General features: G+C 41.3%; 1 protein-coding gene across 1 annotated transcript; it reads right to left on the reverse strand.

Annotated features, from left to right (window-relative positions):
* Window positions 1-6802: 6802 nt before the first annotated feature.
* Window positions 6803-9843, reverse strand: LOC147884023 (omega-3 fatty acid desaturase, chloroplastic-like). The gene is made up of 8 exons (XM_087398389.1): window positions 8955-9843; window positions 8602-8691; window positions 8445-8511; window positions 8219-8308; window positions 7907-8092; window positions 7733-7813; window positions 7509-7646; window positions 6803-7379 (listed from the first exon to the last, which is right to left on the reverse strand). Exons 1-8 carry the CDS (start codon window positions 9413-9415, stop codon window positions 7197-7199), a joined length of 1296 nt encoding a protein of 431 aa, XP_087254515.1. The 5' UTR covers window positions 9416-9843; the 3' UTR covers window positions 6803-7196.
* Window positions 9844-19573: the final 9730 nt, after the last annotated feature.

Raw genomic sequence — 19573 nt, forward strand, 5'->3', positions numbered from 1 at the left:
GTGTCTACCGTGACCAGCATGTTGAGTAGCATATATTGTACACTGAATAGGTATGCTAGCTATCATAGAACACAAACTAACTAGGTTTCAATAAATATCATGTGGAGTTTTTCATAGTAAGAGAAAAGTATTACAAGGTTTTATTGAGAAATAGGGTTTATAATTTTTAAACAAGACCAAAAAGTCTCTACAACTAAATGAGACCCAAGTCACAAGATTTGGTATGTACAAATAATTGTTAATAATAGATATGCTAATATTACAAATGTACTAATAAATAATAACATTTGAACATGCTTGAGAGTAGGAAAACATAGATGGTCATATAAGAAGACTATGATAAAGATGGTAAATTGTATTCTCTATAAGATCCCAAGGAAACATATTAGCTTTAATACATGCATAAATGTGATTTCACTCTATTAGTTCTAAACCAAATGTGCTTTCACTCGACTTGAAATTTCTCAAAAAATTTGCTAAATCTTTCACTTATACTAACAAATTCAACCTTTTCCTCCTTACTCCTCTTATATCATAAACTTGTGTACTTGTGTCAGTTAAATGTGGATTTAGTAAGTAACACTCCTTTGATTAAGGATGATCCAAGGTTCTTCAAATTGAACTTGCTTGAGGACCAAATTATATCTATTTAGACACATAATTTTAAAGAACCTATTTATGTAGTAGGTAGCTAGAAGAATACAATTTTGTGACCTCAAAGCATAATTGTGGAAGGATACAAGTGCAATCAAGAGAAGGAAAAGAGAGACTTTGGAGCATCAAATTTTGATGTCAGAAGAGAACGCTAGTTTTAGGATGTGTAGAAGCACAAAGAAATCAACAAAAAAATATTTTATCATAATAGCAAAATAATGCCCTACCATTGTTACATAGGGAGCGAGGATGGGATCTTGGTAATTGCTTTTTGAGAAGAAAATATGCTTCTAATTACACATCATTTTGGGACATGATTATATGTATTAGTGGAGTGGACCATATGGATGGTTAAGCATCTATTTTCATAGTCTCTGTCTTGATCCAAATTTTTAGGAGCATCAAACAGGTTTTTAACCTTAGTCCTCATGTTTCAATAGGTTTTCCTAGCTTGTACCTAATGGTCCAATAGAGGAGCCACAAGGCACCCTATCTCTTGCTCTATATTTGGAAGGGAAACCATAGGCCATCCTATTTTGTACCATTATCTAATAGGGTAGCCAGATGCCACTTTATTTTTTTATCTATGTGTGAAAGGGAAACTATAGGCTACCTATTTTATACATTCTTCTAAAAGGGAAACCAAGTTTGTTCTATATTTTGCCTTATGTCCAAAAGGGCAACCATGGGATGTCATATTAAAATGCCGCCCTTTTGGTCTACCATTTTAGACCATTTTTATTGTAGTACTTTGTTGTATAGCACCGCTCCTAATTATCATAGCTACACAGATATCTTGATGACATCTTCTTTGATCAAGAGCAAGGTAAATCACTTCTTATAAGATTCATGCTAGACATGATTCAAAGATTATAGTAGAGTGTTCATCATATACACAATCAGAGCTTCTTCAAAGACATAATTGGTGGAGACTCTAATATATGCAACATTATCAAACACAAAACCCTTCCCTTCATATGCCTTCTATTTTAAATGTGTTTTTTAATGTTTTCACGAAGTCAAATAGATCTACGTGATTGGTGCATGCAAGATAGTGCTTTCTCGACTTGCAATAGGAATACTACTAATGATATTCAGGTAGCATGTACTGATATCTTATCCATTCACGAGACTTATTAACGATGCTACTCGATGCTAATATTCATGATGTTCTCAATCTCAATGCATAGGAAAGGGCCTGTTTCCTCATATCATAATTCGTTGGTGAAGGAAGTGCACCGCATACCCACCTGCACTATGCTATTTATAATAATTATATGATATATTATTATAAAAATGTTTTGAATTGCTTTCCTTGCCCTAGATATACGTGCTTCAATCTAAATTCTTATTAAATTCCTCTTTTTCTTAATGCAAGGGAAGATTCAGAATCAGCAGCAGCAGCAAACATAGCCAAGCTAGATGCAAGGTCGAAGGATGACAATTCATATGGTTATAGTCCATGTCACAATATTATATAGGTTGTGACCGAGGATGAATTATGAGCTTTTGTGAGCATAGCCTTATTCATGTATTCGTTGGGCTTCAATTTCCAAAAGCATAAATCTATGCACATAACCAAGTCATGAATAAAACATCACCCTCTGACATTTGCAGGGAGGATCGGGTCCCAATGGACCTTGTGTTGTGTCTCATGTCTATATTTGTACTCATCTTTCTTTCCTTCAAAACATTTTCATTACATGGTAGGGTCTAGGTGCAATTTAAAGCTAGTAGTTCAGTGCCCCATGAAAAAAATGGCACTCTAAATTATCGGGAGTGAGCATTGAATGAATGAATGCCAAGAACTAAAAGATAGGTAGTGATTGATGAATGAATAAATGTTGAACACGAACAAGGGATGTGATTTTTTTCTTTCACGTTTGTGGTTCATTGATGCCGTAATTAGTCTTCCACTCTAGTCTAAATGTAGCCTACCCAACCTAGTTTCTTGTCCGTGGTTAATCACGTAATAGATACATGATTCATCAAGTTAGCTTCGTGGTCGTAGGCATCCTTCGAATTAAAAACAAGAATATAATATTTTCATTCAAAAGGCCTGCCCGAAAGAAATGAGCATTGCACGGTGGGCATTCATGGAAAGGAAAAGAGCTTGCAGGTCCAAAGCATTTTTCAGGTGCCTTTGAGCTTCAACAAGCAACAGTGGTATATTTGATACCCCTTTGCATGAATAAATGCACGGACATGTAGGTCCTACTGGTGTCTTATTAGGACTCTGACTAGCTGCTTTGTCCCACCAAACATGCACTACACAAAAGCGTATTTTATTCCCTACAAAGAGAGGAAAGGTAGCCAGAATGGCACACATCATACGCAATCAGGTTTTGAGGTATCCTGACATGGAAAAGCCCCACATTTGTTTGCCTCATCATCTTGTTATAGCAAGAGCTTCTTCACTATCACCTACTACTCTCAACCATTCTATGCTTTCCAAACTTAAATATCCAAGATAGGAAGAACCAACTGCAAGAAGAAATAGCCATGATACACCGTACCTTTGAGGTATCAAATATCGTCTCTTTCCATAAACAAGATTTTCCATGTATATACACAACGTATCCTCTCCAACAGCTCTCGGATTCTGCAATGGCCTTGTATCATGGCCAAATCAGCCGCTCTCAGCTTGTCCTCGATTCCAAATCTTCCATGAGGAACAAGGTGGTCAAATGGATGGCAGGACTCAGTACAAAGCAAAGACAAGCTGATGTGACCATTGTTGATAAAAATTGGATGACCATTCTTTTGCAAATGCAAAAATGATTGCAAAGGAAGATGCAGGCTATTGATTTCTTCTCATTGATGTCCCTAAAGCTAAACCCTCAAGTGTGTCTAAGGACGAAGCTCCAACGTCTCGATGTCTACCAGAACATGAATCGGACGCCAAGAAGGCTCACACTTCTCAGAAAGCTAGGAAAAGAATGGCAGCTCAAACCTTTTAACCATCTCTCAAACATGCCGCTAAGATCTACCCATTTTTTGTTTCGCCAAAGCAAAAGGTCTCTTAGCAAGGTTGGATGAGCAACAAGCTATAGGGGCAATGCTTTCTACAAACCTAGAGGCCTTAAGCTCAGGGGTTTGTGCCTTGAGAGCCAATAACAATCGTGTTCCATGGCTAAAACTCATACTCCAAACCAGACGACAAGGGATCAAGAGGTCGAAGGGAAGGTGAAGAGAACACAAGACTAAGTAAATGCAAAGGAAGAGTAGCAAAGGGACCTACTCCGCATCGAAGAGGCAAACCACCGCAAGTAAAGAGTGCCACGACCAACATGAATGAGGTCAACTGGTAGGATCTATGCAAGATAAGCGGAGCGACGACCTATTCCACATGGTGTAGAGTGTCACGAGCCACCATAAATATTAAAATGTGTAACACACATTGTGCACCAATACAATCATGACAAAATCACCAAAAATAAAATACCAAATTTTATTATTTTTCCCTTTCAAAAAGTGCAAACAAGGGCAAGCCAACAAATTTTTTTAACAAGAGGACATGAATTTCATTTATGTGGCCTACCCAAGATGGTGCATGGAAAAGGGAATACAAATGTGCAACTTAGCCCAACGAGAGAGAGAGAAGAAGAAGACGAGAGAGGGGGGGGAGGAATACAAATAAGGATACAAATAGCAAGTGCAACTCAGCCCAATCATAAAAATATTTTTTTGTCAAAAGTAAAAGTCTGAATTTTCTCTTTTAAAAAAGAGGCACCGTCACTATATCCTACCCCCTCTGGGCAAGCCAAAAACAAGCGAGTACAAGTACTCATGAGCACTGTCCTTAGAAGGACAAGGTGGTTTGCGAAGAGACCAAGAGAGAGAGAGGGGGGGGGGGGAAGAGGGACAAGTTGAGGGGAAGAGAGAGAGAGAGAGAGAGAGAGAGAGAGCACTAGAATAGAAAGGAGTACCAACAAGCGAGTACAAGTACTCGTGAGCACTACTTTTACTATGGGAGGGAGGGACGCATAGGAGTGTCTAGACTACTCGGGGAAAGGGCCCACACACACCTATGCGCGATTGCTCCGGGAGCGAGGTGTGTGTTGGGGGGGCATAGGGGGGTGTGGGGGAGGGAACAGACATAGAAAGAATCCATGTGCAAAAGGTTGTGTGGGACACTTTTTTTTTTGAAAGTGTAGCTAACAGTGTGTCACACAAATACAAATACTGGAGGGACACTTTTCTGCAAAAGTGTAAAGGAGAGCAATGGGTGCAGGGCAGTGCTAACAAATTGCAAAAGTGTAAAGGAGAGCACTGACTGCAAGGCAGTGCTAACAAGAGAAAGAGAAATCCAGTCAGGCCACTTAATGGTAGGCAGCAACAGGCGGGCAGCTTCGGAGGGACGGGCGGGCAGGGGGATGGGAGGGAGCTCTACGTAAGGTGGTTTCGGCGAGAGAGAGAAAGGAAAAGGTAGAGACCGCCAAGTAATGGTCACGGAGAGAGAGAGAGAGAGTGAGAGGTAGGGGCCTGCTTTCGATAGTGAGGGGGGGGGGGCGCGGGGGGAGAGCCTGCTTTCTGGTCCTGCCCAAGGCATCGAAAAGGTCCGTCAAATTGCTGGAACCAGCTAAGGACGTTGAGAGGCAAGCCCCTCAAATCGTTCCACCTCAATTTTCACTCGCATCTGCGAATCGTAGTGTCGAAAGTTTGTTTTCTACAGCTGCGATCCTCAAATTCGTAAAAAAAGGTGGGATGGAAATGGCACTGTTTGGAACTTGGGGGAGAGCGAGAGAGAGAAGAGAGGTGGGTTGTGAGCAAATGGCGAAAGCTTCGAGATTTTACTTTAACGGAGAGGTGACCTCAAACAGAGAATCAACAAGCGAACAATACAAAGCAAGCGTGTGCAGAAAAGGCTATCGCCGGGGACCAGAAAGAAGGGCCGTGATTGACAGAGGCGCAAGCAAGTCGCCCATTGGTGTATATGGGATAGTGAAGGACAAGCGACCTCAGCCATTGAGCCCACACAAATAACCTAACATCTGTCATGGAGTCCCGAATATCAGGATTCGGTTCGCTCGGCCTTGCCTGCTTTTGTCCTCTCTGACTGCTCTCTTCTCTCTCTCTCTCTCGTATTATTTAGAGTTCTTATGAAGAGTGCATTCTCAGGCATGCTGCAGCTCAAGATTTTGCTAGCCCTTGCATATTCCCAGGCCTGTTTGCTTGGTATCTCCTACTATGTTTAACTGGCCTAAAACTAGCTCCTAATCAAATCGCAGAAATGTTAAGAAGCTCATCCTCGCCCTTCGAAACTCTGGCCATTCATTGCAAGGTGAAAACGAGGTCGTCAAAGACGTGGGTGACCGGGATCACCTGGATATCACTCATTAACTCGCTAGATGATAAAGCAGCATGAGCTGTTGTCTGTTGGAATGTGCACTTACACCAGGTGACCAGGTCCCATGCAAGCTTGTTTAGCTCATTGGCTAGTCGGTTTTAGACTACCTAATAAGTCATATTATTTTCCCCAGTTCTGGAGGGACTTGAGGCCCCATCTTATGCAAATTCGACTAAGACATAGCTCTTATGCCACATGGCACATTGCTCACTGCATAAAACTCCCAATTTAAACATGCAGAACGTGTGAGATTCTACATGCGAATGAGTCCAAAGACCAGATTCGTAAAAGATTCATCGAGATTTTTTAATGGGCTCGCAAGGTGTAGACTAGGGACACTATTAATAAAAACCATCTTTCAAACTCCGTCCATCGTACGTACAAAATTCATCAAGAGTGAGGTTCCAAGTGATCTACCCATATCTGCTTTTGTCCTTTTCAACTACCACTGTACCCATACCAACTCGCAACAGGACCACAATTTCCTTCAATGTTATCACCTTTAATCAGACCCGCCTACACGGAGACGTGCTTCGAAATTCCATTGGCTTTACAGCGTGCCATTGTCATAATTGGGATGCATAAGCATAAGGATAAGAAGGATCAACAGATTAAGGAATCCTAGGGCAACAGTGTGCTTATGCATCAAGTAGTCTGAGTTTTCAGAAACGTCACGAGCCAGCAGGTTAGGAAACTTTGTTCACTAACCTTTAACACATTCTTCTATTAAGTATAGATGTTATAGTTATATATCGACATCAAAGAAAATTTTTGAGAACAAAAGAACAACAATAAATGGACTACAATCGCAAAGCTGTGCTCAAGAATTGAATTCATTGAATAATCGCATACAAATGTATCCGTCCACGCCACATGGCAGCAAGCACTGCATTCATAAAACCCCGCTTCGAGGACCTTTTTTTGCAATGTCATTTTGAAAGAATAATCTCCACGAATTCCAATAATGGGAACCGTGGTAGAAGTCCAAACGACAAAATTACAAAAATGGTAGAGCAGAGGTGCTGGAGGAGAACGACTCTCCCTCGGAAACAATTACGGTATGAGGATATTCACTGGAGTATAATAAATAATGGAGACGGCAAAAGAAGCTTTGCCCCGTCACTTCATCCAATGCTAATGCTAACTGTGTAATGTGCGAAATGTTAGATTAGCGGAACCCGTTTTGCCAAGATTACAACGATCTCGCAGTGTTGAGTTCGACGTCTTTTTTATAGAAAACAATCTCGCCCTCATCGTCCACATAGTGATCCTGTGAGAAACTTTTGACTAGATGATTCCAAAGGTGAGTTGGGAAAGGCTGAGATTTCTCGGGCTGTCTGTAATACTCGCCGAGAACTGGTTTAATAGCCTCTGTCTGTAAATCACCAACCAGAAATCCAATGTATCAGTAATTTTGCAGTTTAGGCAATTCATCACAGGAGACAAACAAGAACATAATGACAATAGCTGGTCGATTAAAAAATTTAATGAGAAAGCCACTCACAGCTTCCACTAAGTGATAATGAGGAATTTGCGGGAAGAGATGATGCACAACATGGGTTCCAATGTCGTGGTGTATGTTGTTGAACCAACCGTAATCACGATCGATGGTGGAAAGGCCCCCACGCATGTAATTCCATTCCTGATAAGGTAAACGAATCATCAAGATGGCTTAAAACAAAAAAGGTTAGAACAAACAAGATCGGCACGAGTCAGAACCACTAATACCTGACCCCTGTACCATGGAACTTTTTCGTCATATCCATGGTGATGAAGGTAAGTCACCACATCCAGCCAGATTACATTTATCTGAGCCAGTAATATGTGAAAAAATAAGGAAAAGAACGCGAGGTTGCGACGAATCACATAAACAAACAGCTTGTAGAGGTGCAGATGACCTACCCAGTAAGGGACAACATAGAGTTTGAGCATCCACATTGGACCAATGGCGAACGTCAGACCCACAAGAAGAGCCAGCATCGAAGCCCAGCAAGCCGTAGACGTAAGCACGTCGTGCTTCTCGCTCGGGACAAAGAGCGAGCTGCTCGGCTCGAAGTGAGAACCGGTCTTCCCTGGGCTTCTGCCCCACTGCCAGCAGCAAGAACGAATAGAATCGTACAGAGTTAAGCATTACTTACGCCTAGTGCCGAAGCCAGATGTGAAATTTGATACACACCCAGCTAGGAAATTTGAAAGTCAAAGGCAGACACCAACCAAATAGAACGGATAGGCGAACATCGCCAGAGGAGAAAACCTTGCAACACGGCTGAGATTATCAAGGCTTCGATAAACCTTTTCAGAGAGCTGCACAAAAGACACTCCTGTGTTAGAGACATTGCAAACACTATCCTGCGAAGATCAATTAGACAAGCATTCTCTTTTATCGCCTCTCTCTTCCACACTACCATATGAGCTTGGGACAATTGATCCCTTCACTTACAGGATGCCAGGACTCGTCGTTCTCGACGTGGCCGTGATTTTGATGATGCGTCCTGTGACTTATTCGCCTGCACACGAGAGTGCCATAATGGAGTTAGAATCCGCAGAAGACAAGCACAAAATGCAAGTGCCAGCAGCAAAACTCGAGTGATACCCACCACCCGTGGTAAGGCACAAGGATGGAAGAATGTGTGAGATGGCCGACCAGGTCGTTGAGTTTCTTGTTATTGGAGAAGCTACCGTGACCACTGTCACAAAAAAAAAAGATTACTGTTACGGCTGGGAGACAAGGTGAGAACAGAGATTTGCGAGGCCACAACCCCGACTAACAGTAGATTCACGGCTCTCTTAACGAAACTCAAACACATTGCTACAACCGGCTCGCAGGCAAGCGGGACAATCTAAATCATCTTGCACTCCAGCGACAGTTGCACAGAAAACCCACACTTCGTCAAGCCCTATTGCAAATTCGGATTCGAGCGAGGTACAAATGGGGAGGAATGCATCGCACCAGTCGTGCCCGAGAACGAAGAGAGCCCAAAACATGGTTCCCTGAGCAAACCAGTAGAGAGGCCAAAGGAGCCAATTGTTGAAGTGGGCGGCGAGAGCAGCGAGGGAGAAGACGACGGCGACGTCACGAAGGACATAGCTGAGGGAGATCCAGGGGTGTTTGACCCAACAATGTTTGGGGATGGCGGCACGGATATCGGAGAGGGAGAAGGGGGGGGGGGAGGAGGGGTCGAAGGGGAGGGGAGAGGGAGGAGGAGAAGAAGCAGAGCTGGGGTCGTCTTCTTCTTGGAAAGTAGAGGAGGGGGGGCAAGGGGGGGCAGAGACGGAGGAGATGGAGAGGCGACGAGGGCGGAGGGGAGCAAGAGGGCGGAAGCAGAGGGAGGGAGGACGGAGGAATACGAAGGTCGGAGCTGTGGAGAAAGAGCAGCGAGGCTGCTGCTGCAGCAGAAGCGAAGACGCCATAGCCAACAAGCAAAGGTAGCTTCTTTTGTAGCTTTTCTGTGAATTCTCTCTTCTTCTTCTTCTTCTTCTTCCTCCTCCTCTGTTCTTCTTCTTCTTCCTCTGTTGTAACTTCTCTGTGCTCTCTCTGTTATTTTCTCTTCTTCTTCTTCTTCTTCTTCCTCTGTTGTAGCTTCTCTGCTCTCTCTCTCTCTCTCTCTCTCTCTCTCTTCCTCCTCTGTTCTTCTTCGTTTACCTTCCTCTGCCTTCTCTTCTTCTCTCGCCACCCAGCCTCACAAACCCACCTCTCCCCTCACAAAACTCCGCCACCCAATCTCCCCTCCTCCTCCCCCTCTCTCTCTCTCTCTCTCTCTCTCTCTCACACTAATCGCTTCAGCTCCACCTACTTCCTCGCAATGCACACCAATGCAGTAACGCTATCCGTCTAGTTTCTCTCCTTTCTTCACAGCTCTTACCCTTAGGCCCAGCAGCTCGCTTCGTAAACCCAGTCTAGAAGCACAGAGCCTCCCACCGTGCGTGACCGACGGGCCGCCCACATGCGCCCGACATTGTGCCGGGTCTGCGACGCAGAGCAGCCCGTACTACAGGACTGGGGGGATTAGGTCAATTCAACGAATCGAGACGGGAGATGCCGAGGGGGGGGAGATAAAAAACATGGGGGGGGAAGAATATAATGAAAGGGGAAGGAACGTGCAGAGGTGCAGACGGAATGGAAATGGAGAAGCGGGTAGGGAAGATAATAAGCTTGGGGAAGGTGGTGGCGATGGCGAATGGAGGAAGAAGAAAAGGTGAGCTCGTGGGCGACTGCTAACCGCTCGCTGTCTGTGCCGCCTTCCAAAAAATCGTACAACCCTTGGAAGAAAAGCTCACACCACAAAAATCGTTAGTTAAGGCTTATTGTGGGTGACTCACTCCACATACTTCTCTCACACCTTACCCCCTACTATGGGTATTGTATGCCACCTCTTCTTTGAATCGAGCAGCCCGCGATTATTGAGTTTTCCAACCGTGGTGAGCTGCTTATGGAGTTTTCGCTGCTCCTCGAGTTTTAGCGTGGTGAGCTGAAGGCCTGGGAGCCGGAGGTAACTCATGCATGCATGGGTCCATCTGGATCCTCGTACCTTCTCTGCTCTCTGGGTTAGTTATGGAACACGGAGTCCACACTTAGGTGGCGCCAAATACATAAGGTGAGGGGACAGAGTTCTCCATTAGTTGTCTCATGGGTGTTGGTGCCTCATACAGAAAAAACTGGCACTAACATTCTCTCTCTCTCTCTCTCTCTCATTTTTCCTTAGATCACCTCCTCACACTCCTCCAAATGCCTTTTAGAGCAATTTCCTGAGCTCGCTAGCACCTTTAGCATGGGATTATTGGCCACTACAAATATGTTCATGTGCCTCCCGCCAACACTACAACCAACTTTTTCTCACCACTACATCGCCTACCGAACAACTCTATTTGATGTTTTTGAAGCATGGCAATACAATGGTCAACCATTGCAATTCACTAGAGGACTTTGATCTTCCATGCAATTGGAAGACTTTGATCTTCCAGCATCATGCGTTGTGATTCATGAGCCTCATCAATGATAGTCTGAAGTTCAGCGAAGCCTTTATGGGGACCCATTTCTTCAATGCTAGCTTAGCCTTGCATTACTTCAAGCCGTGGCAACACTATGGGGAGCTCCTCTTAGTAGCCTTCTCTTAAGCAAGTGGCATCCATACATTCTACACAATTTGCAATGCAATGTTGATTTTGAAGTTGCAAGTTGCACCTCTACCTAGAAGCACTACAATGTCTTGTAAAGAATGGAAGGTCTCCCCCAATGGAGACTCAACTATAGGCTCATGTCTCTCACACCTCTTCACTTTACAACTCCCCATTCTATTTCCTCAAGAATGCCTTGGCTACCATAATTGCCCCACACCACCTATTGCTAGCAAGCATAATTGCTCCACACTACCTATTGATAGCAAGCATTCAAACATCCTCCAATGCCACTAGCAGTAGTGTACTCTACTAGCAAGGATTCAAAGCTCCCCAATACCTGCTAGCAATAGTGCAATAAGGAGCTTGTGTTCACACTATTGACCAACTCCTCTTTCTTTAGACCATGTCTTTAAAGAGGTGTAGAGAGCCCTTAGAGCTCTTCCCACAGCATTGCGAAGGACAATGCCTCAACCTTGCAATGCTAAGCCAACATGTTCCTAGCATGAAAAAGACATGTCCCTTGGTGTCCTAGGGAGCAATACCATAGATGAAAATCATCTAACCCTGAGCATCATCTTAAATGTTATGGCTAGTTGTTGTAAATGTCTAGCATAATGATTGGAAGCTATTGTTCATTCTATCAGTGCAATTGTTTGTAAATACAACCGTTAGGGCAGCTCACAAGGAGCGTACAAACACTAAAATTTTATGGCTAGTGCTACTATATGGGCATTGCTAGTAGACACAAGGAAACCATCTTTAATGACGTGGTGAGATTGGCTTATAGAGTCAGCAATTCAAAGTCCTAAATCCAGAAGAAAGGTATTGGAAACATGCAGGCGTTGATGGAAGAGGCTAAAAACATAGATGGTCAATCTCTATGTTTACTAGTACACCAATGTAAGGAATATCACCGTCAAAATTGAAGTTGTCATTTTCACCACCATTGATACGACTCTAATGTCGCTCCATCTTCCCCCACTTCTCACATGTGGATCGATAGAACATAGTCAGTCACACACTTCAGCGACATCCCCTCAGCATGCTGTAAAATTTCATATTATATAAAGACCAAGAATGGTTTTTTTTCTAAGACAAAATGCACCTTGCTTGGTGACTTTTTTCAAAAAAATCATGCACTGATTTATGTATATCACACAAGGCTAGTCAATATGATCATTCATGGCACATTTTGGATAGTAAGTGGAGCCATTGTAAGCCATTAAGCATGCACATGAAAATAACCTCAGGGATATAAGCTGGATAACAACACATCAAAACCCATTAGAAAGTAGATACCTTTTGGTAGTCCAAAACTACATAAGAAATGGGAGGTGACCAAGCTGCTTGCAGCATAAGCCGAGGGTAGCTAGCCCAATAGTCGGCCAATTTTTGTAATTAGGTCATGGGAGGTGACCAAGCTGCTTGCAGCATAAGCCGAGGGTAGCTAGCCCAATAGTCGGCCAATTTTTGTAATTAGGTCATGGTTTTGCTGGGCTGACCACCCCTATAATATAAGCTACTATTTTCTCCCCCCCCCCCCCAAAAAAAAATAAGCATGCACATGAAAATCACTTGCAAACCTTATTTGGCCCCCTTTAGCTCTAAAGAAACCTCTTTTGCACACATGAAAAATTACATGAAGCATGCCATGAACCAAAGAATACAAAGGAAACTAAGAGAATAAAGGACAATCAAAGTACTTTGGAAATGGGCCTAACATTCAAAGAAGATAAAGAAATTTGTAGAAGAAAGAATAGTCAAGTACCTTACAAACGAGCCTAGTGTCTAAAGAAATCTTGTCAATCAATATGTGAACAAAATTCAAGTCAATGGAGAAATCTTACTATAAGAATTAGCATTTAAATTCTCTTCTTTGCTTTGACTTACAATTTCTCAAATAAAGTGATACTAATTTAGGGGATAGGCACGCAACCCACATCGTCACGCCAATAATAAAAGTTCACGATGGTTTGAACCCACAACAGATTCACGACTATCAAAACACATAATAGAAATGATCATTTAGGAAAGGGCCAAGGTTAGTGCCTATAACACAAATTATTAATTTCATCTCATACTCACATCAACGCGATAGGTTTTCCAAAAGTTCATGCCTATAAGGTAGAATGTGATTACCCCTCTTGGATGCATCCTAAGGCAAAGTCAAACCTTACAAGCCCACTATTGATTTTTTGACTTTTTTAGACCTAGCCATCAGTGAAACATTTCTACGTGTCATTCAAAACTTAGTAATGAGTCGAAGGTTTGGGTGTTCCATGTGGTTTCTATCATTAGGGTACTTTGAGCAAATTTCCATCATATGATTTGGTTTTCAAGACTAGCTTGTGAATCTATTGAAACTTTCAAGGGTGGTTCAAGGATGGTTCAAGGATTTCGTGTATGGCAATCATCTCCATATACTTTGCATTTAGTTTGGGCCAACTTTTTTAATGAGCATTATCTACATTGGCACTAAAACTTTGGTATGTAAAGAAAGTATATATATGTTCATAACATCCACCTTGAGTTTTATGGGAGGATGTCCCACACACCCAAGCTTTCCTGCACTAGCAAGGGGAATATAGGGGATAGCTCAAGTGGTGGTGTATGAGTGCTTCTTTCCAACTATGGGAACTCATTTACATCATGTAAAGCATCTTTTGAAAAGAGAATTGTAGTTTTTCTTTGAACTCATTCACCCCATAAACATTGTAGCTTGTCAATGGATACATTCTAGCTACAATAGCTAGTTGCATGTGGATGGTAGCCAAAAGCCATCACAAATGCTCTCTTTAAAAGTGCAAACAAAAAGTCTCTTGTATGGAGGCATTCTAATCACACTACGTAGTTACATGTAGATAGTTGTTAGTGTATTATTCCAAGAGAAGACCACCCAAACTCTACAAGAAGGTCTATTCCCTGATAAGGGACAAACCCCCAATGGCACTCAATTGGAAATCCAAAGGGTACAAGCCCCTACTAGCACACAATTGGAGAGGGAGAATGCCTATGATCATAAATGTGCTTTTAGACACCCAATGGTAAAAATAAATTTTATTCCCTTGATAGGGCTATTGTTGTAATAACCAAATGAAAATAAAAGTGATGCTTTTCATTCAAGCGCCCTGCCCTTCCCCCCACCCCCACGCCCACCATCTCTTTCCCTCCTTTCCAGCTTATTGACAATTTGAAGATAGGTGTGCACCATATGAAATAATGTTTCTATAAGTTTCTATAATGATGACAATTCTTTTATAAATACCATACATTTAGGGCACTATGAAAAAAACTCCAAAACATATAGCTTTGAAAATACCATAGATAAATGGCCACCACAAAGTACAATGATTTGCTTTTTTTCTTTTTTTTGAACATGCTGGCTTGTATTAACAGGAGGGATAGTCAGTCCCAAAAATATGATCAAATACAAAACTGGGCCAACTCAAGGGGCAAGCGCCCGTGGCCTACCTTGCATAAGCCGTAAGACCCTATCCTAAAGCCTAATCCCTATCTCCACAAGCTTGTCCCCTACTAGGGGGTCCTTCTTGGCCATCAACCCCCCCAAATCCCACAGGTTCTCCTTGCATTCACTAATCAGCAAAGGAAACCTAAGCGCCCACAGCCTCGACTCTTGAATGATTAGACGATTTCTCACTGACCAGATAGCCATGAGCAGGGCAGCTCGCAACAAATGCGAGCAGCTGACCAAAGTTGCTGAGACACCAACCGTTTCCCCCAACAATGCCAAGCGCCATTTCACTCCCAACACAAAACCAGCCATTAAGCTTGTCAAGTAGATCGCCCTCCCTAATCTCATCCACAGCTCACGGACCAAAGGGCAATCCCAAAACAAGTGTCGAATACTTTCCTGCGCCAATCCACAAAGAGGGCAGTGCGAGCTCATCTGCAACCATTTCGCCAATCTCCTTCTGACTGGCAGCCAACCATGCAACAGCTTCCATAGTAAAAATTTAAACTTTCTCGGAAGCAAAGATTTCCAGACCTCCTCCAACCGCGCTCTCCACCACGCATGAGATCCGTGTAACTGAAGAGTTCAACTACCCGGAAAGGACACTCGAACAAACTCAGGGGGTTCTTGGCTTCTGTCTCACATAACCCAAGCTTTCCGAACACTCGTATCTCTCTTCGGAGGAGGTGGAACCATCAAAACCCTACCCAACGAAGATGCAATCCATTGAATCGCTTCACCCAGCAAGGTAGGAAGACCTGGGAACTGGGCACTCATGGAATAGAAATTCTTCCATGCTAAATGAAGGGCTCCAGGGAATCGCGAGCACCATGGCCCCTTCAAACACAAGAACACTAGACACCAAAGTATTTCAGAGCGCTTCCGAGAAGCATTGAACCAGAAAGAAGCCCTTTCCCACAAACCGGGCTGAGAACTCCAAAGCCAAGATAGCACATTCTGAGTGGAGGAATTGGCTGAGCTCACCCAACAATGGCACCCTTCCTGTAAAGAATAGGTACACCCCTCCCCTTGCAAGTCATTCAAGCTCACCAACCAAGTCGATTGGGACCTCGCACTCAATCGCATGAACTTTGCCGTCCAAAATCCCCTTCCTCTCGGCTTCCCTAGCTCTCCACTCGAGCTCCTGCTTGAGTAGAGCAACCACCTCAGCTTCCGGTAGAGAAGAAAACCTCTCATGAGGGACACCAGATAGAGCCTCAGCATACGAGCGAGAGTCCTCTGCTTTCTCATGAGACTCGTTAGAGCGGGAACTTTTGGGAACAGCCACCAAACACCCATTCGGGTCTTTTCCCGCACCGTCAGATTGTAGCAAGGTAGGCTCGCTCGTCTTGTCACACGATAGCACCTCCTCAAAAACCTCAGACATACTGCACCATCGTCTCTTCAGCCCGAGCATAGATTTTTCTTGTAGGAGCCGTGCGCATACGATAGGAGCGTTCTAGAATCATAGTGAACTTATTCTGTCTGCTGATCCTTTGCTATTTTTATAAGTTTAGGATTCACTATAATTTTGTGATAGCCTATGAAGTCTTCAACTATTACACAATATGTAAAGTGCACATTTTTTGTCAATTTTTAATAAGAGAGATTATTATTTTTTGGTTGCACTTTTAAAACCATATTTGTGATAGCTATGGTCGTAAACTATTACATTGTATGTAGATAATGCCCCAAGATATCAAATTTGTCTCAGTTTTTAATAAGGAGTTGATTTCTTGAGTTGAGCTTATAAAAACAAATACTTTCCATTAAAGCATAAAATGAGTAGAAAACTATTTTAGGATTTAAATATGATCCAACTAGTGCGTAATGGTTACTCAATTCATATGCATCATGGGAACTTTTTTTATGGAAATGGATAATGTTTCTTCTCCAAATAGTCTTAAAACTCGTAAGTGTATAAATGGCTAGTTTTCCCATGTTCATTTTATTCTTATTTATGTTTGAAAAAATTGAACAATTGTGACATTCTACCTTCTTATATCCATTACATTGGCACATTCATACTACCATATAAGGGCAATCTTTCTATTATTTTTAATTGCTCCTATGAGGCTAGACGTAGTCCAAAAAGGCACCAATACATAGATCATTTTAAAAGAGTTCAAAAATTTTATAAATCTTGGAAAAATAGCAGAATTTGAATGTTTATTAGTCTTAACTAGAGGGTAGCATAGTTCCATATTAAACATACAATTTTAAGGTGACTCCTCACTTTTTACATTTTGGACTACCACACCTTAATTATTAATATGCTGTTGTCATCTTTAGTACTCCCCAGATATAGGGTATTCAATGTGATTGCAAAGTGATCATATAGGGTATACAATATGATGGTGAAAGTGATCATGATCATAAAAGGGATCATTGTTCAAGACTAATGTAAAGCTATGATTGGTGCATTTTCCAAAAACTATAATCGTGTTATTAATATTGGCTCTTCTTCATATTGGTCCTCTCATACCCTTGCTAACTCCCCAAAATATATCCACCATTTCCATACTTTGGTAAGCTTCTCAGTTTATCTCCTTCATGGACTCTTTGTGAAAGACTCATTATTATAATGTCAATAACAATACGGCCCCATCATAGCAATAATTTATGAAAGCTGTAAGGTGTTGTATTTGTACTATGAGAAAATTCTCTTATCTTTAGAGCTTTGAGATATGAGAAACTTCCCAATATGGTCATGTGGAAAGCATTTTTTAAACCTTATTAAGACCCACCTCTTATTTCAAGAAAGAACATTTGACATGTGAAAATTATATTTGTATACATTATAAGTGATAGAAATCAATTCCTTTTCATAATTCAATGGAATAAAAGGGCATTTGGAATTACTTTTATGTGCAATCATGTGGTTTTTCTTTCAATAGTTATTACCCCACCAACTCAAATTGTATGTTGTGAACTACTAAGAAATAAGAGAAACAATGTGACAAAATGTTTTTGAGATCTTTTTCTTATAACCTCATTATGCTAATATGAAGCACATCTTTTATGATCATTAGAGTAAGGAATTAGACCTTCAAAAGCACTTATTGTAACTTCTCCTAAACACTCTTGTTTGTAATGACCTTAACCAATATTAATAAATCTTTTCATGCTATCTAAACTCTCAAAAGTGAATTGTTACTTTTTTCATATTAAAATAAGAATGGTCACACTTTGCAGCAGATAAAATATCCATCTCTTAGATAGATGGAGAGAGAGAGAGAAAGAGAGAGAGAGAGAGCATCATTTCTACTCAATGCCTTCTCCTAATAAAGGGGGTTTAAATAGTAGAGCTAACCAGAGCGGTCCCCTTATGCATGTGTGGGTTAGAGGCCACCCCCTTGTGGGTGTGTGGGTTAGATGCTGCCCCAATTACCCCCCTAGACAAGCTTTGCAAGCACAAGTAGCATTAAATGGGGCCCAAAGAGAGAGAGAGAGAGAGAGAGAGAGAGATTTGAGTTTTCGTTTTCTTTTTCTTAAAGAGAATCATTGTTAAAGCTAGTGGCACATACAAAATACCTATTTGAGGTCATGAAAATTCTCCTATTGTTAGAAGAGTATTTGAGGTACTTGATAATGATTAATGCACAAATATCATTATGATGTCATTCATGATAAGTGATAGAAATCAATTCCTTTTCATCATTTATGGAATAAAAGGACATTTGGAATTACTTTTATGTGCAATCATGTGGTTTTTCTTTCAATAGTTATTGCCCCACCAATTCAAGTTGTATGTTGTGAACTACTAAAAAATAAGAGAAATAATGTGATAAAATATGTTTGAGATATTTTTCTTATAACCTCATTATGCTAATATGAAGCACATGGACATAAATGACAATCCATAATAGGAAGTATACCTCTTTCATGATTATTGAAGTCAAGGCTACATTACTTAAGAAAGACCTTCAAAAGCATTTATTGTAACTTCTCCCAAACACTTTTGTTTGTAATGACCTTAACCCCAATGTTAATCAAAGTTTTCATGCTATCTACTCTTATAGTTCTGACAATAGAAGTTTATTGTTATTTTTTCATCATAAAAGTAAGAATGGTCACACTTTGCATATAAAATATGTATCTTTAGCTAGATAGATAGGTCACGGATAGATAGATAGATAGATATAGATAGATAGATAGATAGATAGAGAGAGAGAGAGAGAGAGAGAGAGAGAGAGAGAGAGAGAGATCATTATGATGTTATTCAACAACCATATCCTATGTTAAAATATAATAAAAAGCTTGTGCATCCTCAATCACAACCCGCAAAAATTTAAGAAGGCACACATGCCTTCTCAAGACAACAAATCATGTCCAATGGCAAGGACTCTAAAGACAAGGAATAGAAGGCAATGAAAAATCTTTAGAAGGCTAGCATCTCATGGTTAAACTCATTTATTGAGTTTTTCTCCTATGAAGCTAATAAACAATAGTTGTTAAAATGAAAAAATCATATTAGCATGCCCACTTATTATCACAAATGCATGCAAATACCCTAAGTACTTTTATGAGGCTTTGTGTTACATAGACTACTTCTCATCATTGTAAATTTATGTGTAAAGTTTCATTCCTTATTTGTGTCATTCAGGTTTTTAAATTATGCTAACCAAACAAACTTCTTTTTTTTTAAAAGCCTTCGAAAAAGGATCTTTTGAGAACCTCCTTCTTTTCATCCCCTTTGAAGGCAACATGTATGCACTTTTAATGAGCCTTCAAATATATCACTAGGAAAGTCTATGAACTTGGACAAAAAAGTCAATTCAATTAAGTGATGGGCATTTACAAATTGTTAAGGCTTATTTACAAGGTTTTCAAAAAGACTAGCACATGGCTCCTCATGTGGACATTAAAGTAAGCATTGAATAAATGTGTTGTGCTTTGGTACTACGTGGGTTGATAGTTTCAAACTTCAGACTGGTGGGTGTGCAATAGTCTTGCTCGGGAAGTGGTTGCCCCTGCTA

Source organism: Dipteris shenzhenensis, chromosome 27 (genome assembly GCF_047967505.1).
Source record: "Dipteris shenzhenensis isolate YYH24624 ecotype China chromosome 27, Dip_SZ_1.0, whole genome shotgun sequence".
Classification (NCBI taxonomy): Eukaryota; Viridiplantae; Streptophyta; class Polypodiopsida; order Gleicheniales; family Dipteridaceae; genus Dipteris; species Dipteris shenzhenensis.

What these genes read in the sequence shown, in the direction of transcription:
- LOC147884023 (XM_087398389.1), bottom strand. Translation starts at nt 9,415, where the DNA reads ATGGCGTCTTCGCTTCTGCTGCAGCAGCAGCCTCGCTGCTCTTTCTCC. An exon ending in TCGCCTATCCGTTCTATTTG is followed by an intron (nt 8,093 to 8,218) that starts GTTGGTGTCTGC and finishes TGCTGCTGGCAG; the next exon opens with TGGGGCAGAAGCCCAGGGAA. An exon ending in TTCCATGGTACAGGGGTCAG is followed by an intron (nt 7,647 to 7,732) that starts GTATTAGTGGTT and finishes TTACCTTATCAG; the next exon opens with GAATGGAATTACATGCGTGG.